Raw genomic sequence first — 21,387 nt, forward strand, 5'->3', positions numbered from 1 at the left:
TAAGGCTTTCAAACGAATGTAAGAATATTTAGCGGCAACGGGTGAAGCAATTATATTTATGTTCTCTACTGCTGTAGGTACCTACACGCAACAAGGACTTTAGTGTGGGTGTCACGCGATAATAATATACAATAATATTATTATCATGGAACACTACTACCAAATACCCCACACCGCATCACATTATTATTATTATTATTATTATTTTACGGCCAGTGCGTTTTTTTGTGGCAGGTACCTACCATTAACACGTGTAACCAAACGTAACTGGCTCCCCGAGTCGGTGGTATAATATTATATATATAGGCACGCAAAAATCAAAACTTTACTGACGAAAAAAAATAACCGCCCCAAAGTACATTATATATTTTTTATTACAATACCTATCGTATATAAATATTATAAGACATACTCCACGGCAGCAGCAGACGACGACTATATTATTTGTAGATAGAGGTGTTTTTTTTTTTGTTTTATTATTTATTCCGAGTCTACATTTATATTTTTGTCTACGGTGAGTCGCGCGTGTTGAATTCTAAGATATTATGATGAATAAAAGATAATATTGTTATTATTTTTACACGTGGCAGGGCTGTGGAACTGAATCGGATGTGCGGTTATGGTAAGCGGCGTGTTCCCGGTATATCTGGTCACAGGTGTGCCCGCGCGTATCGTACCAGGTGAGGTAGGTATTATAGGTGGTAGGCAATAATAGTGAACATTTTTTATGTAAAAAATATGATAACGAAATCCGTATACGCGTATTATACGGGTCGCATTGAAAGTCGGCGCAAAGTATATAATATCTTATGATAGTAATATTATCAATATATAAATACATATTTGAATAATAATAATATAGGTTAGGTATAATACGCAAAGTATATAATACATAGTCATAGATCCGTTTGGATTTTCCGAGATCACGCGTACCCATAAACACGTATTCCGATATGATACTATATTGGTTACTAATGAATAAAATATTGTAACAATATTTATAAACACTACGCGTTCACACTTTGGGAATATATTATATTATATACAGCGAATTATCTTTAATATGATCATTCTGATTTATAAAAATAAAATATTGAATCAACCCTTTATTGAATGAAAAATGTAAAACGTAAACCCAAACATAAATAATTATTAGGAAAATAAAATATATTACAGTGGATAGTTTGCTATTGCAAATATGTAGTTTCTTTTCTTTATCTTACTCACATAGATTTTGTTATGTTACAATATTATATATTATCATTTGTCATTATTATTACCTAGTTGGAATATGGATAATAAAGGATTATTAAAAAAAGTTGTTTTGTGGAACCAACCGTTCAATATACAATCAAAATTACCTGTACAATTTTGATCACATTAAACGGGAATTTCAGTATTATATATTTTTATGTGAAGTATGTTACCGAAAAAAATGACAATAATTTGTAAGTTAACTTCTATAGTCAATAAGACATACTTTTATACATTTATTATAATGCCTGATTTGGTAAGGAATTTACGTAAATTAATTTAGTCACGGACGTTAGTTTCTAACAGAAGAAGGCAAATATTTATTAAATAATTTTTCTGTAAGATATAATACTATAGCCTAAGGCATGCTTTAGGAATATTCACACCAACATTTTATATGAATTTGAAGATAACGTTTTGAGAAAACTAATCGTCATTACGAAATAATAAAACATTTTTAACTTATGCACACTAGGTTGTTTTTATTTGTATCCTAATAGTTTTCATAATTGGTTAAGATGTGGTTAAATAGATTATATCCGGGTTAAAACCTATATATTATTTTATTAACAACAATTAAATATGAATGCAATGGTGATAAAATCCAAATTTTTAATCAATATTAGTTAAATAATTCAATATATTATTTAGGTCGAATCACAAATTACTGTTTATAACATCGACTAATGTTTTAATAATATGATAACAACGAAAATGTTAATACAACTATGGCATAATATCCAAATATCCAATATTGGCTTACTACACCAGACATTTTTGCCCAAGACTAAGAAATAATAACAATTCCTAAATCATCATCTTTTTCAGTTACTTATATTATTATAGTATGTATTCTTCCAAATCTACATTTATATAGTATTATATTAAACACATTTTATACCCTCCATTATGTCCACATCCCACGAATCGAAACACTCATTAATTTAGTCATTATTGGGAAAAAAAACCATTGTTCGGAGAGTGTTAAATACAATGCCATTGAACGTTTTTCCGATAATTTCCATTCAATAGTAATTAATGGATAAACGTTAAGCCCAAGCGATTTGAGGGCTGGTTGTTTAATCGACAGTCGATTATTTTCGACTTTTTTTCAAGCAGAAGCACTTCATTGGAATTGATCAAACACAACAGCAGAACATTTTTAAAACATCTATCACAACAATTACCTATATTAAAATTAACGTTATTGGTATTGACTTTTCTCATCGGACAATTATGAGAGATTCTTGTGGTTTACAAACTTTTTTTTGGCTTTTTCCGGGCTACCGAGTAAACACTTGGAGGCTATAGGATGATTTTAAATGCTTAACAAACTGAACGTCTTATAATTAGGTACTTAGTAGTTTTTAATGTATAAAATCAACTGAATGAACGAACAATCAGATATAATAATATATATTTCAAATGAAAAAAAATCGAATAAATTATTTAATTTCACGATTGACACAACCCATTATAACAAAGTTATATATTCTGAAAAAAAAGTAACCGTTAGTCTTGAGCAGTTGAGCGTTAGATAAAATAAAAATTGTTAATACAATATTTTTAAAATGAAACATTTTTCATGTCACATAAATCGTAAACTGTTTTAGCCAGAGTTCTCGTATGGTGTATTTACGTCATTGTACCGTACCTATATTAATTGTATATGTATGGCACGTGAGTAATTTTTTTTATATTTAATTAATGTATTTTGTTTTAAACATAAATCAAATTTCACAAAATCTTAATGCATTCGAACAAGTGTCTGGGTATTTAAAATTGTTCAATTATATGCCATTAACGAATAACAAAGTTTAAATTTAATAAAGGTGCAGGTTGAGACGTTGAGTACTCTACCGTGAACGTGAAACTCAAAACCGGTAATAACAAATGTTCCTTTTTGATCTAATAAATTGTCAAAGGTCTACCGACGAACAGGCGTATGATAATATATTAGCTGAATGTTCGTTAATTATATAATTAAATTATATTTTCACAATTTGTACAAGTTTATAATACACGGCCCCGGTAGGTACCTGAACAGTTTTCATGTGTTTGGTATTGTTAATTTAAGGCCTAATTTAATTTGGTGAATGAGTGGTTTAAATGCTTTTATTGCCTATATTATTATGTAAAATTACAATGTACACCGTTGTTCAATTATGTTTACATCCCAAGCGTACCTGCCTTCGTCTTAAATACATTCATTGTTGTAATGTTGTGTACAATAAAACATTATCAACGAGCGATGTTTCATATTAATGTTAGATGGGTACAATACATATTACTATATATTAAAACGCATTGAATACTGGTAATTTATAATTATCATCTGCTGATAAAATAATATTGCAATCATAATGATGTTCCTGTCTGGATGACGTCAGAATGTATTGTAAAGTCACACGCGTATTATTTCTGCTATAAATCACGTCAAGTGGTTATGATATAGGAGGAAAATTAAAATAATAATTAAATGCGCATATATCGTATTATTATTTCGAAACCTTCCATGAAAAATATTTCGTAATGTATTTTCACCTATCATGTGTGAATACATTTATGTAACCTAACAGGCCCAATATAAGATTATTTTAAAAGCCAGCTGTAACTTTAATGTCTTCAGAAACTTAAGCAGGGCTTTGAACATGCTATGTTGGATACCAATTTTCAGCGCTAAAAACCAAAATAAATGTCGAAACTGTAAAACGAAATCGATAAAAATTAATATCGGTAATCATACCCGAAATAATAATTAAACAAAATAGTTTTCATGTCACAGCCTGGACAATATCCTTTACGCCACGGTACCATCACGTCAAGACTTGAAATATTAGTACTTACTTCGAAAGCTCGACGTACCCATCTGCATAGTATAAATTATAATATGTTACTATGGACACCATGCTTGTGGATATGACAGTATGATATTATTATGATATGATATGCGCCGGAGTAGTTCGAATGCCGTAGATCATCTCTTAAGTGTCGTAAGGGCCTTTTCGAGCCAACGAAACGAAATAATCACCTTTTTTTTAAACGATATTCACCAAATTAAACGTCTCTCTCTAACATCGTTTCGACACAAAATTAAAATAGTATTTATTCATTTTCACTCGAAAAAATCAAGGGTCACGTGTTGAAGTATCTGCTGTTGAGGATTCGGATGTTAGATTTTGGATGACCATAACAGAATGATCATACATAGGTACGTAGCACAGCGATTAATCAATTTAAGTATAAATGATATAATTGTACAATGGAATAAACAAAAAGGAATCTTAATCTCTCCCAAAAAATGGTCCAACATTTAAAAAAATAAATAATAATCCAGATAGTTCCATGACATATTTCAAAACCCAACAATGGAACAAGAAAAAAGACGCTTCCTTTATTTTAAAAAGTTTTCTGTGGTTTGTTGCTACGCTGATAATATAGTTTTTTATATTTATTTGAATAAACAGTTTTGCCAGCTCAATTATACAATTATACAATTATGCATTAATTCTACAATGATTCCTATCTATTTATTCTGTAACATTGGGATCGTCAGTGTACAAATCATCAGTCAAGGGGCCATAATATTGAGGTGAAGGCTGTTATGATATTATGTATTTATGTCAACACAGAATGTGGGTCTTATTAATTTTAATGAATAAACGACGTGTAAAACAACACAATATTTCGAGTAAGTAGTATTTTTAATTTTTCCTTAATATACCAACCATTATTGAAACGAATCGTTGAGATATTTTTATCACACATAAGATACTATGGTTTTATATATATATATATATATATATATATATTGTAAAGCTATGTCTCACTACCTATAATACCTGACTACCGTCAACGACGAATAAAACAGTCATATTTTTATTTCGAAAATGAATAATTAAAGAAAAACAAATAAATAATAAATATAATATATAATTTACATACTGCCAGTGTTTTGATTTAAAATAATTATAGTACACAATGATCATTATTGTCTTTATCAGCGGCCAAAATAAAAAAAAATGTTTGCAACTCCGTCGTGATCGTTGTTCATACACATCTCAAAAATACCCTATGTCAATGTACCGTAAGCACATCTGAAATACCATAACAGTCTGGCTACACTACTTTGTTGTATTGTTTATTAAAGAAATATATTTTACACGTAATGTATTTGTTATGGTAATTTAATTTTTGTTTATGAATTACCCGATGGACACAATGTTTACAAAGTTACGAATTTAGAATTAAACACTGAATAGATTGATTTCAGTTCAAGTTGGTACATTATTGGTTAACAGGTATATACAGAGCACAACATGACGTCTGTAACGTCAATTGAAAATGAGGAGACTGAGGTAACTAACAATTCGACGACGGAAGATGAATCGTTCACCACTAATGATTTTCATCCAGACGAGGTGGAAGAATTGCAGAGAAAGTACTTAAACATGATAAAAATGTGTGATGTGTCGGCGGTCCAAAAACTATTGGAAAATAACAGTGGCTTTGACCTGAATTGCAAAAACTACCAGGGCATAACGGGCTTGAATTTGGCCATCGAAGTCAACTGCGAGCCGATGATCGATCTTCTATTGTCAAGGGCCGATCTCGAAATCGGAGACTCTCTAATGCGCGCTATCCGTCACAATCATTATCCAATCGTAATCAAACTCTTAGACATCATCCAAGTGAAAAGTCCGGAAAGCGCCGAGTTGGGTAACGAGAATTCCACCGAGTTTCCACAGTACCTCACGCCGATTATGTTAGCAGCCCAGTGCGGTCACCACCAGATCATCAGCCTGTTACTAGAACGCGGCCACAAAATACCTATACCGCACAAAGCTCGATGTCTATGCAAAGAGGTCAGTAGGAAAGCATTTCTTTTTTTCCCGTCAACGAATATCATAGTACTCACGTTTCATCAGCAATTTTTTCCTATTGAATTATTTAGTAAATAAATATATAAGACATTTTAATGATATTTTAAAAAATCCATTTTTAAATATAATTATTACCCGTTTATAATATTATTACGATTTAAGGTAGATACAAACAATATTATTTTTTGTACATTTTTTTTTGTCATTGTTTTGGAAATAGATGTTTGTGGTTATGTAGAAAATATTGCTAACTTTTTTCATCGTTCCACTTGTGTTTTCCTTCCAAACGTTTGGATGTATAACTCGTAGCCTCTCTCTACCTACAAAATAATATTGTAACAGGTGTGCAAGTCGTTAGCCCAACTCAACAACGGCCTTGAGGCGTCCGAACTGAAGCTGTCGGTGTTCCGGGCGCTGGCCAATCCTTTCTACATCTACCTGACGTCAGAAGACCCTATCCTGACCGCATTCCAGCTGAGCAAGCAGCTCTTGGAGCACGGAAACGTGAACCGGCTGTTCAAGTCTGACTATGAATCGTTGAACCTGCAGACCCGGGTTTTCGCCGTCGACCTAATCGGGCTGTGCCGGACTTCACGTGAGGTGAAGCTGATACTGACCCGGAAGGAGGGCTGCAACTTCTTCGGGTCGTTTCCGTATCACCGGCTGGTGATGGCCATGGACCTGAAGCAGAAGGAGTTCGTGGCGCACGGCAGCGTGCAGCAGATCCTGGAAGTGGCGTGGATGGGCAACTGGTACGTGTGGAAAGATCGCTGGTCAAATACATCGGCTTGGGCAGTGCTGTTTCGCGTGCCCCTGCTTCTGTGGATTCTCCTCCTGTACCTGTTCGCGCCGTATTCGAAGAACAGCGAATACTACTCACTGCCCGTGAACAGGATGATCAACTATCTGGCGTCGTACGCCGTGTTCCTGGTGGTGCTGACGTGGGCCAATAACCTGGACAAGCCAGTGACCGATTGCCCTGACGACACGGTGAGCCTGGTGCTCAAAGTTATCATCGTGGTGTACGCCATAACGTTCGTGTTGCGCACCTTCAAGCTGGTCATGGTGCAGGGTCCTTGGCGATTCTTCAGAATGTTGTGGAACATCTACGACTGCGTAAAATTGTGCATGCTAGCCGCCACAGTCGTGTGCTGGTGGTCGTCGTACTTGAACCCACGCAACCCACCCATAGAGCGTAAATACTGGACATCGTTGCATCCAACTCTGGTCGGCGAGGGCCTTCTGGCCGTGGTCACGGTCATGTCGTACCTCCGGCTGCTGTTTCTGTGCCAGCTCAGCTACTCGCTCGGCCCACTGCAGGTGTCCCTGGGAAAAATGACCACAGACTTTGCTCGGCTGGCCGCCGTGTTTGGCATAATCATAATTGCATTCACCGCGGGCCTTTGCCGATTTTACCAGTACTACGCAGGTATGACGAGCGTCGACCCGGTCACTGGTTACGAGACCAAGCAGGACGAGTCGTTCATAAACGTATACTCAACGCTTAAGACACTCTTCTGGGGCGTGTTCTGTATGACATCGTCCACGGCCGGCACGGTGGTCATCGAGAACCCACCCGCCGAAGAAGGCGAGGAAGCGTCGCCCGTCAACAACCACTACATCACACAGGCCGTGGGCACGCTTCTCTATTCCGTGTTCCAGACCCTGTCCGTGATTGTCACGCTAAATATGCTCATCGCCACCATGACCAACACCTTCCAGCGGGTCACCGGAAACTCATACGTGGAATGGGTGTTCGGCCGTACGGAAGTGTTCCTGTCATTCTCAATGCACAGCGACCTGCCACCGCCCCTCAACATAGTACCAACCATCCGCTGCATGGGGGACGTTTTTAAGTGGCTGGTCAGCTGCTGCAAGGCCAGCTCCATGGGCTTTGTCAACATGGTATCGTCAAAGAAATATTATGCTGACGCCTTTTCCGAGAATAGAGCTTTCAATGCGCTAATGCACAAGCTCAGTCGACGGTACTTGCGGCACAGGCAGCGACCAGTTGATTCCAAAAAATGCTCTATGGCCTGCAATTGAACATTATTTTTACGCTATACCAGAATGGTTAGTGTTTTCTCGCCTAAACATTAACGATCGAATAACTGCGGTCGCTGTCGTTACTGATAATTATATACTAAAGTATATTATATAGGTAGGCAATAATAATTTTGTATTTTGAACGCTTAAGATGAAAGGAAACGTATTTAATGTTTCATCCAATCATTTAATCGTCGTTATTGAATAGTTCCATGTGATATAATATTATGATAATATCAGCCCACACTTTCATAGAGTAACATTTTATCTGTAATTTTGTAGTAAGAAAATATAGTTAGGCAACTGACTTTATTTTGTATTAAAATATAGACGATACCCTATCGGAAATAAAACAGAAAAAACTAATAAAGAGTTTCTAAACACGATCTAATTGTCTCATAAAGTTTATTTGAGAAAGAAAATCTAAAGAAAAATCATTGACTGATTCAAATATATTTTAATTAGCCAATAAGAATACCCAATAAATATATTATCTATCAATGGGTATAGTGGAAAAAGTTGTGTGTGAATACGTTTAACAAGAAAAACTATTTATTTTTTTTTTATGACCAGTTTGGTAAAGTGACACGCATGAGATTATGGAAATTACGTAGGTAGCCATTGGGTAATGAGTGTTCACGGCTCACGCATATTAATGATCATTAACTACAAACATTTACCTACTACATTATTTCACACAAAAACACACACACTCATCATAGTACTCACACATAGTATATTATATATCCCTCCCTAAAACGAACTGTTCACAGTCACATCAAGCGATTTCAGGGCAACAATAGTTAACGCGTTTTGGTGTAACATTACAACTACAACAGATCCCTAGCATATGTACAGACAACTCAACTGCAGAAGGGTCATCATCATGTTAGCCAAAACAACAAATTACATGTATTTTGTCACCTAGTCTGAAAGCACCTTCGCGACAGTTTACATAAAATATTACTCGAACTTGTGTTTTTATTTTAACTAAACATTTCACCCTCTTAAAATAAATAATTTCGTACTAGTATTAATTAACATCCCCATATTAATTTCCCTTAACTTCTGCAGGTATGCAACTTTTTCGAATTCAATAACGTTTTAGACTTTATAATATGCGATAATATATTAGGTTAGTTTAATGTATGTATAAGCTTGAATAAACAGAGTTGCTTTAAGTAATAAAAAGTATTAATTTTCTTAAACTAACAGTAATGTTACTTGGTAAAATAATGGTTGACAATTTGACTTACATGTTTCCACAGTTATAAGGTCCTATTCAGTGTTCGGAAAGTTCACTTAAAACTGAACTCATTCGCGTTCACGTTCAATGTATATCCAATTAACTCATTCACGTTCATTATTTTTTCAAACGTTCACGTTTCGTTTGAGTTTATTGGGTCATTCATTAAATTATTTATTTAAAAATGAATTACTATCATGGATTTTTTTTTATTTTGTATGTAAGCACAAATGTACGAGAAAAAAAAATTATTTAATTAAAGTTTTCTACAAATATGAATTTTGTTAACGTTCACACTATCTGTATAAGAAATGAGTTTCGTTTACTAAATATGAACGTGAACGAAATGAAAGCGAATTCATGGACTTTCCATTCTTTCTCATGTTAATTCTTTGACGATTCCATTCTGTTTATTCTGTGGATAAAACACTATTGGCAAATTTTACAAATGTCATCAAAGACCAAAGATTCCCAACGATTATGAGAATTTCATACAATTTTGAATAGTGGCTTACGCCTAAATATATCTGCACGTCGGCATCGTTGGGGAAAAAATCAAAAAAGAACCTATAGATGTGACGATTTTGAGGTGAAATGATGTTATGTCACCACTACGACGTTATCGACACGGAAACTGGGCATTTTCACATCTCAAAATAAACGATGTGTGAAATAGCACACTTTCGAGTAGTATTTTTTTTTTTTTTACTTACCACCGTTCAAACGAGAATCGTTAAGATTTTTTTTATCGCACGCGTGATTATGGGGGTTTTTTTTATCGTAATCGTATAATGGCTTAGGTATACGTGATCGGCACTGATGTTCCTTTGCGTGTGTGTGTATTTGACTTGTTACTATTATACACGCTACTGTATAACCACCATAATATTAAAATTCAGCCAGTTGGAGTCATAACTAATTTATTTCAAAAATGAAAAATTCCATTCATTAAATAAAATACATATTACACGCGTGAAATATAGATTAATAATTGCGCTTACTTTTACAGATTTTATTACTATACCTACCTAATAATATTATAGTATTACAACCCATCAAAAAACCTTATTGAACGAATATATCATATTATATTAAACGATTGTAATAGGAAGTAGGCTAAACCCGATCGATAACATATACGTGTGCACACAACTGTAATCAAAAATATAATAATTTACGGATGTCGGAAACCGTAACGCGAACATTATAATATATTAATATAATTTATGTGTATCTCATACCAGGATCTCGCGATATGAGGTGCCATTTTCCTGGGATCCAACGATGAAATTTTCATAATTTCTTACCTGTAACAAAAAAAATAAAAAAATCAGTATAAATTCGACATTTTAATATTTTGATACGGAATATCCCGAATATAATATAATATCAGCGGTGTTATAAAGTTTCAAATCTGTGTTATTATATTTTACTAACTGCTATAGTTATACTAATGAACTTTTTATATACATTTAAAAGAATCTCAAAAATAAAAATGTACGCAGGAAAAAACGCACCGAAAAAAATTAACCTCGTAGGAAAAAATACCATATTTGTTTGAATGTTTGTTTTCAGTTGAAATTTTGCAATAGTTTAAACGCTTTAATAAATCGTGTAACAAAATAAGATTATTATAACTAAATGTAACTTAAATTTATTTATTTTTTTTTATCTATTTACATATTCTTACTTTATACGCATGAAGTAGGTACCCAATACCAATAATATTAAGTAAACTCAAACCAGTTAAAATGTCAACATATTTATTAAAATTTGGGTAATAAAATATAATTTATTGAAAGGTAAATTTACTAAAATAATTATTACAGTATTTAACAATAAACACTTTTTGCTAGTGTGAATTGTGCATTAGTTACCTACCTTATTTACATTAAAGTTCTAAAAATGGGTATTTAAATTTTTGTATTTTTATACTTTTCAAATATCATGAAATTGATACCATACGATCATACGGACAATGGTAATTTATAAAAATGAAGATTATAACTTCAAATAAAAGTGATGACACATTATGTTTATTGAACATGTTTATAAGCATAAATGTTGTATTTATAAGATACTATAGTATAATTCTATGTCACCTGGGCTTTTTTCCTTTGTATCTTTTTTTACCAAATACCATTATTTAAGTATAAATACGTTTGTGAAACGTTCTATGAAGGGTCATACACATCTACTCATTATCAATTTAATAATTGTATATACTATATATTTCATAAACATTAAATCAAGAATATTATTATAACATAGAAATTCGCGTTTTTTTAACGATCTCGTTAGTGTTCGTTTGAATAATTGTAAGAGAACAGATAAAAAACAAAAATAGTAACAAGTAATGACGAATCGTGATTATCATAGTTGTTATTTTAACAGTATTTTACTTGTTGAGTTAATATCAAAAAAAATAATATTTCAGTGTTTTATATATAATTTTTTTTATACGTTAGTTAATTGAATATTTTGCAATCTGTTTTTATACAACGTAAGCAAATTTATTAAAAGAACACAGTGGCATTGATAATACAAAAAATAATAATTGTGGGGAAGTTTTGCACAGTTGAAACACCCTTAAAATAAATATTGTAAGATTATTATTACAGTGACAGTATCATGTCATCGTTATAAGAATAATAAACTGAAGATATATTAATTCATTATATTGTTATAATAATACAACCCAAGTTCTATTATGTTTACAACAGGGTTACCGATCTATAAAAAGGTTTTAAGCTCCCAAGCCGGATCAAGTATAAATGATAACAGTCCAAAGTGAAGAGTATTTGTAGGAGAAGGTGATAGGTAAGGACTCCTTACAAAAAACTGTCGGACTGGGATAGTTGGAAGATTAGCACCTCTTCCCTCCTTATCCTACCTACTTACTACAGAACATTCCACCCATATCCAGTGGCGTATATAGAAATAATATTTGGGGTGGGCTATAGTAGATAGAAACTAGCAAGTGATCTATTACTTAGAGGCTACTGTCTACTATATATTTAACAGTTTCTATAAATATATTCGTATTTGTTATTTTTCAACAGGCTATGAAATATTATAACTTACAATAGTACCTAATAAAATATATTGTTGTTATATTTAAAAAGACTGTAATTTCGGGGGGCCCACTAGGCCCACCCCCTATATACGCCACTACCCATTCTATATAAACGCACTTGTGATAAAATGTCTAAATAATAAATTCAATAAAATAATTATATGGGGGACGGAGTGGCTCGGAGTAGCCGGTTCGAATCTCGACCACGGGTGGCTCCTCTCTTTGGGCAGGCAACTACCTACGGGTGCCCAATTTGAAATTCTGCTAAAACCAAAAACACAAGTGTTGCCAACCAACTGTTCCAACCCTACCAACTTGTAATAACCCCTTCAGTAGCTAATGGTCATAGTTGCCGAGCTCTAGACCAATAAAAAAAAAAAGAATAATTGTATATTATGTTGTTGTATAAATTAATAATACAAATATTTTTTAGATATTTTTCTAGTTTTAGTAAAAATCTTATCGTATACATACATTTTTTAAAATTAAATAAAACGCATTAATAGGTTCGACGAGGTCGTAATAAATAATAATCACAACAATACATTTTCGTACTTACATGTATTTACTATTCGGTAGACGAATACTGCGCGTAACTATACAATAGTATATTTTATGTTGAACGTTTGTCGTAGATTCAAAAAAATAATACTTCTGGAGAAGGTAAGACATATATAAGGTATATATTATGATATGTTATACCTCTAGCTATTATAATGTATAGGTAATAATATGATTGCAATCTAATCGTGCAGGCGGATGAAATGTTATTTACGAAAGCAAATTATACGTTTTTACGGTCACTATAGTCGCGGTAAGTATAAGTGTGCATATATGCATACATACTTTATAGAGTTCATATATTTTAAAATTACGTAAACTATTCGTTCGTCTTCATCACGATTTCGAAATTTCATAGTGGTTCCTATGAATTCGACCTTCCGAATTGCGACCACGTCGACTGCGGTATGCAATTAATGTTTACCTATACAATATACATAATATATCAAATGGGTAAACGAGTAATAATCGACGTACGAGTGGAGGGGCAGGGGCAGCCCCCCCCCCCCCCATTCGGAGTTTTTTTATACATATTTTCATATTTATTTTGCATATTGCTATTGGATTTTTAATGGTTTTAAAACGAGATATTTAATAAATTGCACCCCTCCACCCCCACCACTCTTGAATTTTGCACATGCGTGCACCGCTGCTATATCGCGTAGGTACCGTAGGCATATGGTATAATGTGTTAATTTCGTATGGAAACAACAACTTAATCCAAATTTTCATCCTGCTCGACGCATAATAACATATTAATATTTATTGATTATTATGGGTAAATATATATATTAATATAATATTATATGGGTATGTCTTTTCCTAACCCGTATATGTAGGTGCTATTCATACGCATGCGCAGGCCTCATTTTCCAGAACGCTTGTAACTTCAATACCCGAAAGTTATTATGTTAACCGTTTAAAAGACTGGTAGAAAAATGTACACTTATTTTACGAATTGATTGTCGGAGCCGGTGCGTTTTTTAATACAAAAACATGTCTTAGAAGAAAAACTCTCACGCCCTGTAGAATAGTCGGATTTTGTTAGTTTTATTTTCTATTTAAAAGAATCAGAGAATATTTTGCCAGTCAGATCAATTTTTAATATTCAAAATTATAATTTTAAAGTTAAATTTGCATTTGAATAATGCACAATATTTGTTATTTTGTAAACGTATTTTTCTAGCGTTATTTAAAGTAAAATGAAAATTCGGACTTTAATCCAACCTAAAAAGAGTTTTCATCTTTCACATATTAAACGACATATCAACGAGGCGTGACAGTTTTTCTTGAAAACTCATTTTTGGATGATATAATACACCGTATCAATCCATTTCTCTATTAGGTATCAGGTAACAGGGTAGCAGTACAAGGTAGCAACTGAAATATAAAATATAATTTTCAAATTGTATATAATTGCGGAAAATGGGCAAAACCGGCACCAACACACTTACTTTTTAAAAAGTAACACTTATAACTTTTAAAACCATCTGATAATGTACGTTATTAACATTAATATTGTTTTTAATTGTGTACCTATTGCTGTCGTAAGCCCAAATTGGTATCAACATATTTTCACAGATTACTGGGTCTCGCCGGGTTAACTCGTGGAAATCAATGAATAAAATTAAAGTTTGATGAATAAAAAATAAAATATATGAAGGTGCAATCGATATTTACAACTTAATTGACAAGAATCATGAAATTGTATAAAATACTTCTCGATAGGTTAGGTTAGGTTAGGTTAGGCGTATGTTTATAAAAAGAAATTCTAAAAACCTAATACTTTCTTATAATAGAAGCTAATAATAATAATGATAGAGTCATAACTCTATTTTCAAGTCAATGGGGTGTGAGCAGCATTTATCTAGGTGCATTTATATTAACTGTTTCGGGGAGCACATTTTATCCGCCGCTGCATTCCCTCAAAGTCTGCGCACGCGTATCACTATAATATAGCCACAGTAGGTGCCTATATAGTTATAATAATAATATTATACTGTAACACGGATCTTGTGCAGCGATGAATTGATATCTGAAATGTTATGTTTCGCAATGACAGTATTAGTAAATATCGCGTACACGTCACATGCGCAGCGCTACATCGTTGTGTTATTATGATAATATTATGATGTCGTGACGGCATATTATTATTATTATTATTATTAGTTTTGATAAATCTTCCGACGCTCTCGATCACTGGCGACAGATACTGCAGCAGCTGTTGTACGAGTTGTACGACGACGTGTTCTTATCGCCACTGAAACGCTGAGCCATATTATATAATATCGTCGTGGTCGACGATCTGCACCACCACAACAATATAATATTATTATTATAATAATATTGTATATACACATTTTAACACGTCGCCGTCAGCCACCGTGTAATTTTCTAGTCTCGAGTCGTGTCTCGTGCACCCTCATCAATCAAAACTCGTTTACGTCGCTTTAAGTCGCGATCGCGGTCGACTGATATAATATAATGCATTAGACTGTATTATATTATTATGAACGCACGCGGACGACAAACTCGCAAGTGTGTGGTCATTAAAGCCTCCGTATCTTGTAATATTATTATGCGAGACGACGACGACGACGACGACGGTGGTGGTGATGATGTTGATGATAATGATTATTATAAAGCACATAATAATAATTACTACGATAATATTATTATTCTTATACGGCCTATAAGAAAGGTCCGGGGACGGCGAAGTGCGTATTGAATTGTACCTATTTTATAATACGCACGCAAACACGAAATATAATCGATGGCCAGAAGAAGCCAAAAGCTACAGTAGGCATTATAATAGGTGTCTACGATATTATTTTCTCTCCAAGTATAGTTAGTTGTCTTATGAGCCCTGGAATGGGTAAATCTGGTGGGTCGATTTGATGATGGTCAAGTAGAGGGAGGTGTTATAAGTCTAAAACGACAAATTTTACATTTTATTTTCGTCTGTTCGAATCTGTTATAGACGCGCGTTTTACCGCACTGATGTCTTTGAAAAAAATAGAAAATGCACTCGTAAATTAATGTATATTCTGAAAATGATGTACCTCGTCAAGAACAGAAAGCTCACACCTATATAACATGACGTCCAGACTTGTTATTTTCGTCAGAAACCAATCTTTTATATTTTGTTTTATGATTGAGAGGTTTAAAATATTTTACTTTATGATAACGATACCTATACAATATATTAAATAAAATACGATTATGTGCCCGAACGTGTTTTTGTCGTATTATTTTATTATACATATCTAATAAGAAATTGTTTGCATTATATTGTATTCTTCATAAATTATTATGAACATTTTATAATAGTTAAAATTAGTTTTTAGAATATCCATTAACATTTCTTATGAAGATAACTAATTTTAAAAATACTGTTAGCACATATTATCTACAAATCCGTTGTAATTAAAATTTCCAGGAAAAAAACTTATAAAACTAATAGATAGGTATTAAATTGTATTATTAGTCAGTTGAGATAACAAACTAAGAAAGTTATGAAAAAAATATGTTTCGAAAAATTTGAAGTTTTAAAACAATTTTTCTGCGGGAGTGTAATTTGTATCATAAAACGTGTGGCCCCTTGGCCATCGAGTCGTATAATAATATATGTTTCTGTAACATAAATAACAATGTCATATATCTGCGTTGAAGTAATCAGTCTCCATAATGATAGTATCAAAGAAGAAATAGAACCATATGACGACATATTTTTTGAGATATCTAAAGCATATTGATATATTATTAAATAAATTGTTCGTATACATTTGGCTGACGTGGGGTGTTACAACACCCAAAACAATCCCCACCCTTGAATAGGGTACCTATGTTAACGCGGTCATCGTGGTCTCTACCTCATTCGTCGTCGCACTCATCAGTCACTTCGGGCAAAGTAGAAAAAAATCGCAAGAAAATCGCAGACGGCCCGCGACGACTTCTCAATACCACATTAATATTATGACCCACCTGTTGTATTAGGACACGCATTTCGAGTGACTAATCACCAGCATATGTGATAAGCCATATATTATATTATGCTTTTGTCATCATTACTATCGATCTCTCTCAAGTTCTTGTAAAAGCCTCGTGTTTTAAATATTTAATAGACACAACATACATTATGACGATGTGAATGATAATAATATATCGACGGGCGCCTGTGAAAAGTGCAAAAATAAGGTAAATGTTATGGTTTCAAACGTCTCACTATCTTTATAGGCTGGTCACAGGTAACAAGCTACCTATCGACCAGGATGTCGGTATACGCAGTGATTAACTACGTGGTAGTATAATCTATAAATAAATATACGTGAACGGCGTCGAGAGTGTGCAGTGTGCGAGCGTGCGGAGACATACAAGAAACTTTGAATAATATGCAAATCTAAAATATAATTATGCATGTAACGGCATTCATTCCTCGTAAACTGTAATCTCGTTCTTCTAGACAAATATATAATATGCAAATTTGGAAAATCCCGCCACCGAAGTCGCTCCATCCGCGTTGACCCTATGACATGGCGCCGACTTGGGGAGCTGCTCCCCGCTATTGGAGCCGCCAACTAATTGTCGAGCTTAATGATTAACGAATTTTGGCACTGAAGCATCAAAATCCTCAAGCCCCAAGTCTGCAGCTGACTTTACATGGTTATAATAATAATATATATTTCATTACTCGACATCATCATCATCGTCGTCTTCGTTGCCGTCGTCATCGTCATCGCATGTCTATTATACAGCGTTTACGTTAGCACGGTGTGCTGTGGTAGAGAATAGTAATAATATTATAAATAAAAAACGATCGTTGTGTGGGCGTATACCTACATCAAATAATTAAAATAATTTGTATGCACGTCCCGATTTAAACATCGACAGCGTAAACCATCATTTCATATTATTATGCGTCGTTGTGACTTTCGCTGAAATTGCAGCGGTACATTCACGCGATGCTGTGTTAATCGGTTTTTTTTTAAACAAATTTATCATCAACTAAAAATAAATATTAATTAAAACTTCCATTCGTATTATTAGATTATTACTTCATTTGTTTTACGATTACACATTAAGCCGTAATGATAGTGTTGTTTAAATATTTACGTTGAAATGTCAAATGAGAAAGTATTAGTCGCGGTAGTTGTTTTTAGAACGTATAAGACGAGGTATAACACTTGATGTACATATCTATTTTTTAAAAGATAAATTAACAAAAACGTGCGCATGTACCTATTGATGTATTATGGTAGGCACATAATATTTCGTCATCTCCCCGAATCCATGCATAATAGACATAAACAGTAAAGTACACACAACTTTGGTATGGTGTGACAACGAATAGTTTTAAAATTATTTTCGGTATTTTACGTCTTAAAATATAATAATAATAAAATACTGTTGTTTAAATATTATAATGTAATGTGACCCAAAGCTGATAAGTGTACCTAATAATACCCACGGCGTTTTAGTTTTTATATATTATGATTAATAATGGTCAAGTATTTACATTTTTTTTCACAAAAACTGTGTTATAAATATTTGCGTTTATCTATTTATCCGTGCATAGTACCTAAATTGTGTATGAGCAGTCGTCGATTTTCACTTCGGATTATAATTTATAGAGCATTTGAACGCGTTCTGACGCATTCCTGTGATCACCAGAGGAGATGACATAATATACGTCGAACCATTGATTAAAAATATTACTAGTTATAAGTATAGTAAGAACCAATGGTCATACATAAAGTCGCTTATGTATGGTTTTTAGAGCTATTTTACATAATATTTAAAAGCTAATATTTTGAAGTGAATTATTTTATTAGAAAAGAAACTGCAGCCGCGGTACCTAATTCCTGAGCAGTGACCTTCATGTACTATAGCACCGTATATCCCTATACCGTATTATACCATTATTATACTAAGTATAATAATGGTATAATAGAAGTTATAATATAATAGAAGTTAGAATGTTATAATAGAAGTCTTCTATTATAACATGTGTAAATAAATAATTATAGTAAAAAATATGTTGAAAAAAAAAATTTTTATTTTGCATATTTCCCAATCTTTAGTGCTTATGTTATAGCGCTCACTTCGACGTTGTAGTTGCATATTAAGACACTAAAATTTAACTTATATAGTCCTAAATTTTCTGAGTCTAGATTGATAATATCAAAAGTGTCATCAATGGGCGGTTTCTTCATTCAAATTAAGTTTTCTTTTTATATATCTCATACTCTAATTGTGCCTGATGGTACATATTGTGTATGATTAATAATGATAAAAAAATAATAATAAGATTGATAGTTTAATATTTGGTAACGACCGCAAATCGAATATTATAATTTTATTAGTATATCTGAAAACGACCGCGGTTGTGTTTGGTAGTCGGATGACACTAAAACAATACAAAATATATTATTATTATGTATGATGTGTGTTTACGGTGATCTAATTAGGCTGGAGCTGCAATATGATTTCGATTTGGTTTCAGTGTGGTTTTCTATAGAAATAGACTTAGAAAAATTAGTTTTGAACGACTTTCGACTATTTTCGTGAATAGTAGTATACCCAATAATGCATTGCAAGATAAAGTCGCTTGTTTAAAATAAATGTTGTGATATTTATTTTGCGGCTAAGTAAATCATTATTAAAACCATATATAATATATATCATACATATAACTCTATAAGCATATTATACTATTATATTATTTACTTTGTTAAATATTAATATAATATGGTTAAAACGCATAATTTACGTAGATATTTTATGAATATTATATAAACATATTTTTTTTAAAACTAATTAATCATATCGGTAGAAAGTGAAAAATGTTTAACCCCAAAAAAATAGAAAAAACTGTTGCTTATACAGATTGTAAATGATATATTATGTTAATATTGTAGACATAATGTGTATATTATGCTGCTCAACTTGTTAGTTGTTACGCAAGTTTCTCTGATAATACTCAAAGTTATTTAATTTTTAATCCTTATATAACTCTCAGAAGTTTTTAAAGGGTTTGAAGTGATTAAATACATGTATCCGTAGAAAATACTTGAATCATAATATTATTATATACTTAAATATTGTGAACAATTTAAGCGCACGAATATCAATACAATTCAAATAAAACACACTAAACTAAGATATTTAAATAATTTAATAGGTTCAATATAATATGGTACACCATTTACTTATTAAAATCGAACTTTCAGAGTTGAAAAGATTTAATGAGTTTACAATAAATTAAGTAAAAAATATTAAAGAACTCTGTAAAGGATATTGTATTATGACGTCTCATAATCTTATATTGTTAAATCGTTATAGCTTTTCAACTCTGGAAACTATAGTTCTTAATAAATGGAAGTTCAACAATATAATATTGAACCTGGTAAATAATTACTATTCATTGGTTTATAGTGTACAATATTCTTTCAATTAAGTTAAAATTTAAATACATTAACGTTTATATGCCTTCACAATATATTATTATACATTCTACGATTAATTTCGTTTAATCCGTGTATTTGATCATTCACAAACAAAATAAAACTTATTATGTGATCAATGATGATCATTAAGCAATAATTATTTGGAATGAAAATACAACGGTGACACGTTGTGCTGCAATTATGTCACGCGTTATAAAATGAAAATTGAATTTTATCTAGGTATACGTGGTATATACCAGAACTGAATGTAACTCATTATAAATCCGTTTGCCATGTTTTACAGTTGCAGCGTATCATGGGCGACGTAAAGGTTTCCAAATGAGATCGTCTCACGAAATTATCAGTCACTCGGTGGAATAATACAAGAATATAATTTATATGCTATAATTCAAAGCATCTGTGACGAGTTTCAGTAATTACATCATAATTGTTATATTTTCGGTTAAGTATAAAACGTATAAACAGATTTAGCTAGGTACCTACACGGTATTTAAAGCTGCAATGATAATAAATTATAATAATAATGAAAATATTGATTAATTCCTAAGAAAATGTTTGATGATATTTTATGAACCTATAATAAAGATACACATAACAATATAATATAATACAAAGGCATTCACCAATCGCCAAACATATTATGATAAACTTATCCCATTTTATCCTTTAACTGTAGGTATACATTCAATAAAATTCTGAATTTATGAGTATATTTTCAAATTATTACTTAGTTGCTTATACCAGTGACCTGTGGCGATACAAACTTATAATTTTTCAAAATTATAATTTAGATCTACCTTTTTATCAAAAATTGTCAAGTTAATGGATTTTTTGAAGATTAAAAATATGTATATT

General features: G+C 32.4%; 1 protein-coding gene across 3 annotated transcripts in view; it reads right to left on the reverse strand.

Annotated features, from left to right (window-relative positions):
* LOC132935396 (pseudouridylate synthase RPUSD2-like) overlaps positions 1-21,387 on the reverse strand; it is a 494,051-nt gene that overhangs the window by 129,133 nt on the left and 343,531 nt on the right. For 2 of the 3 annotated variants that reach the window (XM_061001943.1, XM_061001944.1), the window contains one exon: positions 10,671-10,736. The exons of the other annotated variant lie outside the window; for it this stretch is intronic. In XM_061001943.1, the coding sequence (XP_060857926.1) occupies positions 10,671-10,736 (66 nt within the window). The remainder of the gene's footprint in view (positions 1-10,670; positions 10,737-21,387) is intronic. 3 annotated transcript variants of the gene reach the window in all.

Source organism: Metopolophium dirhodum, chromosome 1 (genome assembly GCF_019925205.1).
Source record: "Metopolophium dirhodum isolate CAU chromosome 1, ASM1992520v1, whole genome shotgun sequence".
NCBI classification, from domain to species: domain Eukaryota; kingdom Metazoa; phylum Arthropoda; class Insecta; order Hemiptera; family Aphididae; genus Metopolophium; species Metopolophium dirhodum.